This window comes from Lichtheimia ornata (assembly GCF_029851405.1).
Source record: "Lichtheimia ornata isolate CBS 291.66 chromosome Unknown scaffold00091, whole genome shotgun sequence".
NCBI classification, from domain to species: domain Eukaryota; kingdom Fungi; phylum Mucoromycota; class Mucoromycetes; order Mucorales; family Lichtheimiaceae; genus Lichtheimia; species Lichtheimia ornata.
The window spans coordinates 78,518-92,544 of NW_026695411.1; the positions used below are offsets into that span (position 1 = coordinate 78,518).

A 14,027-nucleotide genomic window follows, 5' to 3' on the forward strand; every position below is an offset into this window, starting at 1 on the left:
CTGGGACTTGAACCCAAAGAGATGATGATGATGATGCCCCCAAGTTGCATTGCCTGACCAAAGAAACCTATACAATTCATTATTAGCACACACAATGAACACCCTTTTCATTGTTTCTTTCATTGTACTTGCCTTTTCCATATACACAAAGACACGTTGTTGTTGGTTACTGGAAACCGAAAACCATGGTGTAGTATAGTGGAGCCGAAACGAAACGCCAAACCAGCCAACGCCTTGAAACCAAACTTGTCCCCTATGCAAGCTAACGCGTCAATGGAACAAGTTTTGCTGCAACATTGGACTCTGGATGTACCTGTTGACACCAAGCATAGAGCGGGAATAGCAACGAGCAAAAGGAAGCAACAATATCGCCATGGCAACCACCAACCACCAACCACCAACCACGCTCATTCCTCGGCACTTTGGACACACTCACTCCCTGGCAATGCATGTTCACAACTACATTAACACCTCACAGCCAACAAGAGCACTTTTTGATAATACATTACTTTGATCGAGACGCTGTGAATGGAATAAGGAAAGGTGGGAGAAAAAGAAGAGAAGCGTTGTCTCAAGTCGTGGAGCTGCTGTTCCCCAAGTTTAAATCCCCCTACTGCTATTACACTGAGGCCACTCATCAATTACCCTATACACGCCATCCACCCATCATGATCATCACCCTCACGATAGACAATAGGTACACGTAAATAAAAGAAATGATCCTCACGTATAGCAAAAGGGTGTGTGCCCATTTTACACTTTACATGATAATGATGATCCAACAACAGCCATTACCTTCTTACCACCAGGCTAGCTCGAATCATGAAAGTTAAATGATGGGCATGCTGGGCTGGAGCAAGACAATCGTTCGTATGCATTGGATTGGACAACAAAGGTGAATGGGAGGACTAAGGTTATTAGCTGGCATTTTGAACTATTCCTAAATAGTGTACAAGAATCATGCATCGCCTGTGCTGAATGACTCTTAAGTTACGCAAACACGCCCTCTGCATCTTTTGCTCTATTATAGTCATACTACTTTACATTAAACAAAGACCACTTCTCATATAGCATCACGCTTACAAACATAAAGGCGCCTGTATCTCCAAACTTTACAATGAAACGTGGGGTTTTGAATAGAGCAATGTGCTCGGCTTGGCCAACTGCACCTTGGGTGCAAGTTTCACGTTCATCGTGGCCAATCCCAGATTTCGCAACGTCGCCACCAGCCAAACTGGATCCAGGGGTCGACCTCTTCGACGACGACGACCAAAAAACTATTTTTTGGACTAGTTGCGACATTGAACGTAAAACTTTCACACAAGGTGCTGTTGGCCAAGCCGAGCACATTGCTCTAATAAAAACCACACGTTTGATTGTAAAGTTTGGAGATACAGGCACCTTTATGTTTGTAAGCATGATGCTATATGAAGAGTGGTCTTTGTTCATTGTCAAGTAGGTGGACCCTGGCAGAGCAAAAGATGCAGAGGGTCGTGCTGTGTAACACAGCTACGTTTGCATGAATGAAAGGGTCAATGTATAATTACTTTATGGATCATCTAACATGATCATCCCATCTCATGAAAAAGTATAAATAAAGCACATGTTGCTAAGCAACGTTTCAAGATATAGACTTCTTTTTTGTACCCATCCACATTGGTCAAGTGTCCCAATTGCCTAAGCTTATAGCGATGAGAGTGCGTTTATTTCTTTGAGTGCTGTAAAGCCAGCGAACAATGACCCACCATTATTATTGTTTTGATAGTGAGGAAAATGGTAGTGTTCAAGTTGAGCTGGAAGGCCTATCTTATTTGGCAACAGCAGGATTCGGTTGAAATTCGGGCACAGCACAGGTCTCTTAAGCGGTTGCATAATGACACACTTTGTTCTCGATGCTCCTTTGTTGTTACTGCTGCCATAATGACTGATACATATCAACAATGACGAACGGCGTCAATGAAGGGCCGTTCCTGGCTTGCGTTATTGACCACGCCTCTTTCTCGTTAAGGCGACAATGAGTAACCATCGAGCCGAAAGCATGAAGATGAAATGCACGTGTTCCTGTTAGGGAAGGTTTTAAAAACGCGTATCCCAATTATGGAAGGGGACAGTCGATGCATGATGATACACGTGCGGCGTTGAAAAAATACAACACAAGGTGGAGCTGTGCCCTTTGTCAAGTTTTATCGTTCTTTCTTTCTCGTCGACATTCACTTTTCTTTGACTCTCTCTCAACGATTGGATCGTGACATCTTCCTTCCAATTCTGAAGCTGCATTACTCAACATGTCGACACTCTCTTCTCCCTCACCACACCGCAAAGCCCACACCCACCAGAACGTGTTTTATGTTTCAGCTTCTTGACTAGCTAACAGGCCATATGAAGGATAAACATGTCTCTGGAAACATGGCAGCAGTATCACTATTCTACTATCCATTGTCGACAAGTATACCATGCAATGACCAAAGGAGGGGATGTCCAAAGCGCTTGATCGTATCATGCTAAAGGAACCTTATATCACGGTAATAGCAAGGTCAAGGAGTGTGTCGGTTGAGAGGCCGTGTCTAACATGCTCATTAATGATTGGAAGGGTTGATACGATGATATGGCATGAATCCAGCAAGCGATACTGGTTTATGAAGGATACAACGTGACAAGCAGCACCCATTACATGCATCGAAGAAAACGGATTGCTTGGATTGGCCCTTTGCATGCTCCATGATGTATCCGCTATTGGAAGGACGTAGTCATGAACAAAATGCGTGGAAAAGGATTGCAGATGGTTCATTGGATCATGGCTAGGGTGGTTTGTATATGGTATCTTGGAAGGCCATCTTGGCGATTTTGCCGGCATGATACAATCACACTCACGCTGCAACATGCTGCTTTGGTTTTATCTTTCAGGGGCGCTATGGAGTGCAACTATCATCATCCACCATGAGCTTCAGCATCATGATCCCCTAATAGCGTAGATTTATATCCTTAGTATTCGATAAATATAGTTTCATTGCCTGTTTTTCTTGTATTCTAATCAGCAAAGTCTTTGGATGTGAGGGAAATGAAGGAAGGGTGATATATGGAATTTCTGTATAGTTGGCGGGAGGCTATGTGAAAAGTGGCAAACCAAGGAGGATGAAAAAGGAAAGGGATCTAATGATAATCGAGTCCTTGATTGTGTCCTTGAGATGCGTGGGTATAAACAAAATGGTGGGCGGCAACATCTTTTATGTGCATGGTGTGGATGTGGGCATTTCTGTGACCACAAACAAAGACTGATAAATGTCTATTGGGGATAGTGACGGGACTGATTGATTGATGAGAGCACCTTCATAAAGAGCGTTTAGGTGGTTGATTGTCCATGCATAAATCAGGATCTGCAATAAACAAGGTGACGATATCCCTCATCAAACCTGCTACATAATGCCACCCGGCTCTTCAAGACAATCATGACTCATATTGACCCCAATGTCCAGCATACATATTGCTTTGTCCAATCCTAACATCTACCCACTATACATTCTTCTCCCTGTATGTGGAAGCTATTATAATGATGTTAGATGTATATAATACGGCTACATTGTTCCCTTTTTGTATTTTCAAAGCAATATACATACAATAAACCCATTTGGTTATAGCGATATCGCATCGTAAAAGAAAAATGTGTATGTAACACATGATCGCTCAATCTCAAAAGATGCAATCACGTGAAGCAAATCATGCATGTCAACTGCGGGGCGACAAAGGAAATGCAAAGTTCGTGAACGATCATCACGTTACTACTTTCTCTCTCTTCCACCGAAGAGACCATTTACAACATGTTCAACTTTATTGACCTTTACGACTATCCCGACGTTACAATTGAACACGGCGACTGCATTGACCTTATTGCAACCATAACTTGGGATCTGAAACAATGTAGCAAAACGTTCGTCCAGCTACTACACGATCGAGCTACAGCATTCGCTTCATGTGCACAATTCGACCTGGCCCAACGAGATGCAACGGCTATGCGAGTTATCGACCCTTCTTCACCTCTTGGATACTTGTGTGGTGGTTTCATCTGTGGAATACAAGGACGTCAAAGAGCTGCTGTTGACATGTATGACAAGGGGCTACGATCAGTGCCATGGGACGATCCAGGATACATCTTGCTAGAAAAGGCGAGACACGAAGCCAAACGCTTGGACAGCAAACGCATCGATTTCATCAGCCAATTGCCAATGGATGTGGTGACAAAGAACATTGTGCCGAGGATACTGGATCATGAATCATCATCGTCATTGTTGCTGCAACAAGTGAGTAAAGTTTGGCAAGAAAGGGTGTTGCTAGGCACATCTTCAGGCATGGGATTTGTTCAGCGTGAGCAAGAAGAATCAGTCACCGTACTGCATATAGAAGGTAACAGTAGGATTGCATTGAAAAGGTTGTGTTATGATGGTTGGTTGATCTCATCATGATTCTAGAAACTGTTGCACTGCCATCCAGCATATTGATTGAGAGGTTCAAAGCAGTTGGCGATACGCTCAGTCATCTTACTTTACACTTTGAACAAGGTGCTCGACCAGAAACACCATTGTCGTTGTACGAGATCTTGATCACATGCCCAAATTTGTCGTATTTGGATGCCGAGTGCCTGGATGTCGCCATCACTACCACCACCACAACAGCAACAGCAACAGCAACGTACCCAAAAATGACGGCATTACACGTTTATGACAGCTTGACACCCATCAAAGCACATGAAATGGATACTCTCTTGTCACGCTTTCCTTCCTTGATCTCGTTAACAGCACACCCATGCCAAGCATCCAGCCCATTGACAAACGTACTCCATCTTTGCCCACAACTACAATCGCTTGTGTACGTAGGAGATGAAGTTTTCACCTATCCAGCGCACCATGTCGATTACAATATACAACCTACGACACAGCACAACAATACAGGAATTCGGGCTCTAAGCATTGGAGACAACAGTGGCGATTATTCCCTTGATAATATCATGAAAACCTTGTTGCAGCATTCAACATCTCTGGAAACTCTTTACATCGATGCTACTTTTAGTGGATCAAGCCTATTACTTGACATTGTTGAAAAGGAGGATATCGTATTCGAGCGAATGAAAGGATTGCGACTTTTCCTTGGTGCAAACGAGAATGATACGTTACGGCTGGTTCGATGGATGTTCCAACACGCTCCCTTCTTGGAATATGTGGAATTGGGTGGTAGCTCGGTGTACCATGCTCTTTTTGAAACAACGTTCTCGTTTCCCAACCTCTCAAGCATCGAACTATACCTCGACACATTGGATCCTTCTCTAGTGTCAAAGCTAAAGGAAAGACTTCCCAACGTGACCTGTATAGGCGAGGATGGGGTAATTCAAAGCTGACACAGCACATGGATTGATCAGGCCTTGTCGAACAAAGATAGACCACCACCACCATCGTCATCCTGTACATATACACATATCCAGCAATCATGCATTTATATCCCGATTACCAATGTCATCCCATTAGAATGTATCATTAAACAACATAATGCGATCCTCGTTAGTAGTCAGCCATACTATGATGAGTAAATCAATAGGGGCATGATCATGATGCATTCTAAAGAGCTATATCAGGTTCGCAATCATTGATTGCATGACAGCTAGTTGACATCTCGTCTTTTCCAGTGGAATACATAAGTAATAGGCTTGTGTGATCGGCTGTAGTATTGAGAATGTCATGGCTCACCCGTAAACTAGTATTCATTCACAAACTTTCAAAGTGTCGACTTCAAATGTATTGATCACAGGTTCATAAAGAATGTTGTATACTGCCCAACTGTAAATATGTATGTAACATTCTAATAGGCTTCTTGCATGGTGGAGGGTGGTATGTTTGAAGTTGGATGAATGGATGTCATTGTGGTTCGAGATAACCAACAAATTTCAATGCACAATCGACCACGTGACACAATAAGCCGATGCCATACATACTCAAACTAGCAGTCAACCAGCCTTGATGGTTATCCATACCACTTTTATAGTTGAAACTATAGTAGATGAAATGATAGATTATCCGCTACAACGTCTATTTCATTAGACAAGCATGAGGCTGAGCGTACCACCAGAGTATTGTGGTAGTGTTAATGACCGGGAATGCGTCTCGATGGCTTTGGTTTGGTTACTATGCCCTCGTATTTAAGAACATCATTTGCGCATTCAGGTTCTTGATATTTTTCGAGAAATGGCCCTTATTAAGATTCTTTTCTATTATTCAAATACGGCAGCTCTACCACTCACCTCTGAACCCGTACCATGGCGAACTCAGGCCGGAAAAAGTACATTGATGGGCAAGGCATTCATTCTGGTTTTTGAACTTTTGGCAGTCGACTCCCACATCAGGCGGGGTACATGAGCGGAATGCGACTATGGTTAATTTTGAGTGACGAAAACCCTTTGATGGAAGAACCTTTTTGAATTACCAATGTGAAAGAGCCCATTTCTAGTACTTCCATATTCGTAAGTAAAGGTGCAAGGTTGATTGTCGCACTTTTCTACTGTAGACGTGGGCACTTTTCCAGCACATGCGCCTGCTGGTGGTTCTACAGCAATCACAGGAACAGCAATGAGCGAGGGCACTCCAAAAAGACCGGCAATTTTCATGGCAGTTAATGTACGATATCAGTGATGATGGGAAATAGATGCATAGGCGTACTCACTGATCATACATCTGTATTTATTCTGTAGCCTGGTTTATGTACTTTTTGCATCAAAATCGGCGCAAAAGAAAGGAGAAAGTATGCAGCGCCAAGGGGTATGCATCAATGCCCCTATAATTAGATAGAAAGTAAAACATTCTATTTATTGTCCACACCGCTATCTTTTACCATTTTATGCGACCGCAGTACTTCGCTCACTACTCTACATCATATGCAATCTGTGTTAAAGATTTTTGCCAGGTCAACAAGTCAAGAGATTCTGCGTGGAGGGCATCTTTCACTTTATACCTCCATTCAGTATCTTGATTTGCCCCAAAGAAAGAGAGACAGTGTTTGTAATAATGGATCACCACTGCATGGAGTTCCCTTAAATTGTACATAGTTCACAGGGATCGTTGTATAGAGGAAGAGCTTATTCCATTTATTCGAGGATCGTGGCAGCGTAGGCAGTATACTGTGTATGTATATCAAACCACTCCTTGTCCAAAACATCAATGAAAGAACTTACTATCAAATTCTTGCAGTACTGGTTCCAAAGGGTTTTCTATTTCTTGCCATTATCATGTATAGCAGACGCTAAGAGATCGCGTGGGTATTCAAGACAAGGAAGGTGCGAAGAATAAAGTGTTCAGCCGGATGCAGCATCATGTAACATCTTAAATTGATGACCTAGAAAACCGGTTGCCATAGGATGCGCCCGCAAGTTTGACAGCACCCAAATGATAATCCATGACAACGCGCGCGTATACAATTCTCTTATGCCACAGCACATCATCATCATCGTCATCCATAGAGGAGCGCCGACAGACTCAGCATGGTATTCGACGCCTTTGAACGGTGATAGCACATATGGAGCCGTGTTTCGGGTCGCCTAGGAAACGATCGTTAAAGCCGCTAATAAATGTGTCAATACAAAAAGCGTGCTGTTGCCATAACTGTATCGTTAAGATCCACTCAAGATATGAAGAGAAGCTGATGTATAATGGGATGGTAACACACACGTGCGGGATAAAAGTATGGAAGACAACAGAGGCAAGTTCAGCATCCTTTCTTTCGCGTTAACGCTCACAGCATTTGACACGCTCTCAACCATGGCATCGTTAGGTTTCCTCTTTCCTAATGACAGGCTGCATTACATCGTTCTTGACTCTTCCGCAATGGGCATACCATCCGAACGCGTTCCATGTTTGAGCACCTTGGCAAGCTGAATGTGGCGACTCATGATATCCCGAGACACTGCAACAACAGCCATGCGACCCATCGTGAACAACAACACCATACAGTAACCCAGGGGGGCAACTCTTGGTTGCGTATCGATACACAAAGCCCCATGTATCAAGGTAAGAACAAGGACAATGAGCATATTGGATGAGACCCTAGTATCTAACAAGCTCATTCATAGTTAGGGCTGTACGGGACCTTAAAGATGTTTACATGTGCATTTGGTTTTGAAAGAGATTGAGAGCAGCAAGGCATTATGGAAATACGATTTGACAAGTGAAGTTGATTCAGAAGCTGCATTGTGTCAATATCAAGCCCACAACTCGCATTTGGATCAGTCAAAGTGATGGGGATGTACATGATATCATCGCCATTGGATGGATTTCATTTTCAACAAAACGAGCGAACAAGGCTGAAGCAGATGGATTATGGGTGAAGAAGGGCGATTGACATGATGGGGTGATGATACAAGGACATGCACGTTGCAACCCGCTTTTTTCAGGTCGCATCGTTTGGATGAAGAGCTATCAGCAACGATCGGCATCATCAGCCAGGAGACCGAGTATATCTAAAACGACATCAACAGCGTCTTCACTTGTTTGAACAGCCCTTACAGACAGAGGATGGTGTTTATGGTAGCATCTTAGTACTCCAGTAGTTAATCATTGAATTTTCCAATATACATACATGGAGCGGCATACAATTGTGTCGTGTTTCACCCTGATCACCAATTATTTTTGATGGGCATAGTAGTGAGTGGGTTATTAGGAAGGATCATGCTATTGAAGGTTCCGAATTATTAGCAAGAAGCCATAATGGCAAGAAGCTCGAAAGGCGACCCCCCTTGTGGCATGCCCAGAATAGGCTATGTTACACAAGTAACAAGACCCGGAACGATGGTCTCCGTCTTCCGAAATTATGGGTCACCCCTTGCTTCACGTGCTCACGCGTTTTTCGCCATATAACGCTTTTATGCCAATCACGTTTTTTATTGCTGTAGGTTGTCATGTCCATGCAACAGGGTATATACTATTGACGTTTGCTTGTTGCAAGATCCGTGTACGCCGCCCACATACTTCAAGAAGACTTTGCTTTCCATGCAGCAGGGCGTATCCTGCAAGTGACACAAAGACGTTACCCCCGCATTCCCCTATATAAAAAGCTTCAAGATGTTATTTACTGATTTCTTTTCTTTTAGCCGTTGACATGCTGAGTGGATTGGATTTTGGAACCAACAGTAGTGAAAAAGTATGCAGAGTTCCCATTCATGTACATCAAAGCCTATGCTAATTCATAATCAATAGATCCATATCGATAAGAAGGGTTGGAGTGATGAGCGTAAACGCCTGTTCGAGACGAAATTGGGTGCACTCTTGAAGAATCCAAATTTCTTGCTACTCCATGTACCAGAAGAAAAAGGCACCAAAATGAAGATCATCCAACCTTCCAGCGATCCATACCATCGTCATCGTATCATAGAAGGCGTCAATGAAGGTGAAACCACGCCACGTACTTGGTATGCCTTATCGCACTTGTGGGGTATCACAAAGGCCGATCCACATGTGTGGGATAATATTACCCAACTCGTGGAGGATGAATATGGACAACCCGTTCAACCTGTTTCCATGCGACCTGAGAAACGCAACACGTTACTGAAATTATTGGAAGCTTACCCCAACAGCTATTGGTGGATAGACGTCTTGTGTGCTCGTCATGATACGCCCCTGGATATCATGGGTGATATTTACGCTTGCTGTACCGAATGCATTGCCCTACTCGATATTGATCCTGAAGTCATACCAGAGTTTCATAGTGTGGTGGATGATGCGACTTCTTTAACTATGGGTGATCCTCAGCTGTGTAACATCTTTGGATCGCTGATCGACTGCAAATGGTGGAAACGGGTTTGGACATGGCAGGAGATGGCATTGCCTCGTACAATTCTGCTTATGGCTGAGAACGCCACTCAAGTATCTGAAAAGCACATGATGAATCTTGATTGTTTACCTGGTTATCTACCTATCGTCTTTCATGGTTTGTACGCCGTGTTGACTGATTTTTTTTATCAACAAGGGCTGACTCATCCATTATCTTTCTATGTAGACTTGCCCAATGCATTTGCCATACATGGAGAAGTGCTTTTTACGAGAGGGACCAACTCGTGGCGTATCTCAGCGGATGGCCTTTACGCTTTATTTTTATCGTTTAAACAGTCATCTAGACAATGCATGGAACCGGTGGATTACGTCTATGGCATACTCGGCATACTGCGATTAGATATCCCAAGAATGAATGATCATCACCAAGTTTGGAAACTGTTTTTGTCAAAGCTTGACACACTAATGATTGACCTCAACTGCACAAAGTGGAAAATCAGCAACGATGCACATCAAGTCGATTTATTGGCTGTTGAAAATATGGCAGATGTTTACAAAGATCTGCTCACCTTGAGCGATTCAGAAAAACTAAGAATGCTCCAGGGTATGTAAATAATATGTACCCACACACACACACTCTCTCTCTCTCTCTCTCTCTCTCTCTCTCTCTTTGTTCATCCTATGCCATTGTAAACACTAAACACTACATATCACCCACTTATGTAAATGGTTGGAGACGCGTGTAGGCAAGTGATATTGATAGCTTTATTAAAACGTAGAGAACTACGACTCATCAGCATTATAAACGAGGCATTTTATTGGTAGGCATCATGATGAGGAGCGAGGATGTGGATGGTGACACGTGACAATCGCGAAACGTAAAAATGAGGCAGCCAACCGCTTCCATTGAATTTCGTTCTCTTCCTCCTTTCGACACGCTCAACACACTATCTCATGACACACAAGTCGGCTACATTCCATGCTCTACCTTTTACAATGTTGTAATGGGGCACCGACATCGCCAGCTCACAGACTTGGTTTGAGCTATGCCTGGGCAACTTGACTTGACGGGGGAATGCATGGGTAAGAAGCTTGCAGAGCCTGCCAGAGTACACGTATGTTGACGAGACAAAGTAGCTTTGCTTTTCATCGACAATGAGGATACATCAACATGGTCGCCTTTATAAGAAAGCTGAATCACACATGCCTTTGCCAAGGTAACAAGAAAACGAATGGATGATGTTGGGAATGATAGGGTGGCTAATAGAGATGCCATGGCATAGGAGGGATGCTTTGGATGAGATGACAATTGTACAAGTCAACGCGAGTTCTTGAGAGCGAATACGGCATCAGCAGCACTTGTATTTGGTGGAGGTCACCAGCTTTCTCTCCTTGACGATGACTTTTGGATATCTCGACGACCTTTTCCTCCTTGAATTATTGGCTATTCCATGCTGTGAAGTTTCTATGGTACAACAAGCTTGAACCCTGGTGACATCGAATTCCCCATTTTGGATGAACGAGACGAGGCAATTGATGGATCCATCTTTTGGCGAGACGTACAGGCTTCCTTCAATCATCAGCAACATGGATGGCATCCAAGCACGCAAAGAAGCTGTTATTGACATGTACATGCGAGGAGGGGCTACTTGGGGATGATCCAGGCTATACCGTGCTAGAAAAGACGAGAAAAGAAGCCAAATGCTTGACTTGCAACTGCCACTGGATGCCATCGTAAAGAACACTGTACAGCCGAGGGTATTGGAGGATGGGTCGCTGCCGCATCAAACGCGTGAGGAAAGCTTGGCAAGAAAGGGCGTTGCTAGGAGGCATAACTTTGGAAACGAGACTCGTACACCAACAACAACATGATCACGACTTGACATCAGTGAAAACGAAAACGACATGTTACTGGAACGATACATTCGATGGGGGATTCAATCTACTATACCAAACAATCCTCGCTCAATCATGTTATTTTTCTCCTCTGGATCCTTTTGTGGTGTCAATGCTCAAGGGAAGACTTTCCAATGTGACCTGTAAGTGATGTTAGGCATGGACGGAATTATTCAAAGCTGACACAGTTTATGGATTTCATATGTATGTAGGCATTGTCGATCAAAGATAGACCACCACCACCATCATCATCCCTTGTATATCCATGCACATCCAACAACCATGCATATTTATCCTTATTGCCATTGTCATCTCACATATCAATATATCATTAAACAGCATCATTATTCAATCATGTGATGAATTTAGTCTAAGATCATGTCGCCAACTCGATTTAGGGGGAGCGGGGTTCAAGGCGCACCAAGGATATGCGATACATACATAGCCGATGGTACAGTAGCAACATTACGAATGGCAAGCATTGGGTTCTTTCGCTTGCCAACGCCAAGCTTTAGATATTGTAAGGTCATACATGGGCGTTGGTTGTACAGGAAGTACATAGTAGGCTATCACCATATCCAAAAAAAAGTACCTACAATCATGTCGACTTTTGCATAGATCATCATTGCATGGAACGAACTTTATTTCCAAGACGGCGTTTTGTGAGGGGGACAATGCCTTTAAAAGATTCACAGCAGCTACTATCATCCCTATCGTTATCCTTTCATGATGCATTACAAGAACCATAGGTTGTCCTTTTTAATCGCTGTCCTCCTTTTGGCACTCGTTGCTACGGCTACTCCTGCTCCTCAAGGCAACCAAGCTACTACTACTACTGGTACTGGTACTAGCCATGAAAATGATCCGGAACAAAAATGCTTTACCAATTGCCAAGGGGCACCTGACAAGTATAGAGCGCTCTGTTACAAAAAGTGCAGGGAGAGTCAAAGCAAGAATACCCAATCCAAATGATCTTGTATTGTGCGATCGATCATTGTAGGCTTTTATCCAGAGTGTGTTTAATAAACGCCATTGCGCATGCACGAGTTTTTGTGCCTCGCTTTGCAGGTGATGCTACCGCCATATAGGATGCCTATCAATTGAAGAAAGTGCGTAAAGTAACCAACACCGTTTTGAAAGTGAGATACATAAACGTTAAGGACTCTGATAGCCTGAATTTCAAGATCTCATTGCTTCAACGCCTTTTCTCTTTCCTGTTGCCCTCGAGTGACCCACCTCGGATTGGTTGTCAGAGGAGGATGGTCCACCTTGAACACTTTGTGGAGTTAGAGATGCGAAGATTGAAACCAAAATGTAAAAAAGTGTAGTTCATGATGATGCCGTTACAAAGTTAGGGGGGTGATGTATGTACCTGTGATCTTGAATCGCCGTGGTCACAACCATTCAAGTGGCAACATAAATCCGATAGCGATCCATACGCCCGATTCTTGTGCATTGCATATGGCTGAACTGTTATTTTTCCAAAAGTATAGAGAGCGAGCGATGCAGCTTGCATTGCAGGCCCACTTTGATTCCTAAGCTCCGAAATCATCATCACGATATTATGTATCCCTCCCCTGGGATACGTGTGTGAATTATACGCATAGCGCCAAACGCTACTACAAGACGTTCAACGATGACTTTACAATCATTTGGATATGCCATGCTCTAGGTATAAGGTCATACAACATGCACGTTATTTACTGTTGTCCTGGAAGCTAAGTGTAGGTTCTCGCCATATTCAAAACGACATTCGTACATCCATTGCATAGATCATCATCTTGCATCGAATGAATCTTATTTCAAACGACGCGGTGGTTTGTAAGGCCAGTTCCCTTTTATAAACACCTCGATGGCCAACATTCGTTACTGCCCTTATCATTTTACCCTTCCATCATGGTGTATCAAAAGCTGTCGTTTTTTATTGCCGTCCTACTTTTGGCTCTCGTTGCTATTGCCGCACCATCCGCTCCTGGAGAATACAAAGAGGCTCTTAGCACTAACGTTAAAGATGTTCCGCTACCAAAGTGCCTTTCCGATTGCGAACGAGCTCCGTCTCGCAGACTCACATCTGTCTGTCGCCAAATTTGCCAGGATGTACATGAGGGCAAGAATGCATACTACCAAGGAGGATCGTAGTATGCCATCAAGATACTAGTCGCCAAACCCCCGCATCCATCGTACGTAGACTTTATCCATAGTAGTATGTTTCAATAAACGTCGTTGGACATGCACGAGAGTACCATGTACATCTACTTTTGCAGGTGACAACATGCAGAAATGAGAGGTTCATGCCTTTCCAAATTGAAAAAAAGAGGCTAGCAAGATCTC

General features: G+C 43.4%; 2 protein-coding genes across 2 annotated transcripts; both read left to right on the plus strand.

Annotated features, from left to right (window-relative positions):
• Positions 1–3,815: 3,815 nt before the first annotated feature.
• O0I10_011484 (uncharacterized protein) lies at positions 3,816–5,386 on the plus strand (the record flags this gene model as incomplete). Its single annotated transcript, XM_058491451.1, has 2 exons — positions 3,816–4,398; positions 4,464–5,386. The coding sequence occupies 2 exons, from the start codon at positions 3,816–3,818 to the stop codon at positions 5,384–5,386; spliced, it is 1,506 nt and encodes a 501-aa protein (XP_058337798.1).
• Positions 5,387–9,129: 3,743 nt separating this feature from the next.
• On the plus strand, positions 9,130–10,412 carry O0I10_011485 (uncharacterized protein; the record flags this gene model as incomplete). Its single annotated transcript, XM_058491452.1, has 2 exons — positions 9,130–9,171; positions 9,228–10,412. The coding sequence occupies 2 exons, from the start codon at positions 9,130–9,132 to the stop codon at positions 10,410–10,412; spliced, it is 1,227 nt and encodes a 408-aa protein (XP_058337799.1).
• Between the last annotated feature and the right edge of the window lie 3,615 nt (positions 10,413–14,027).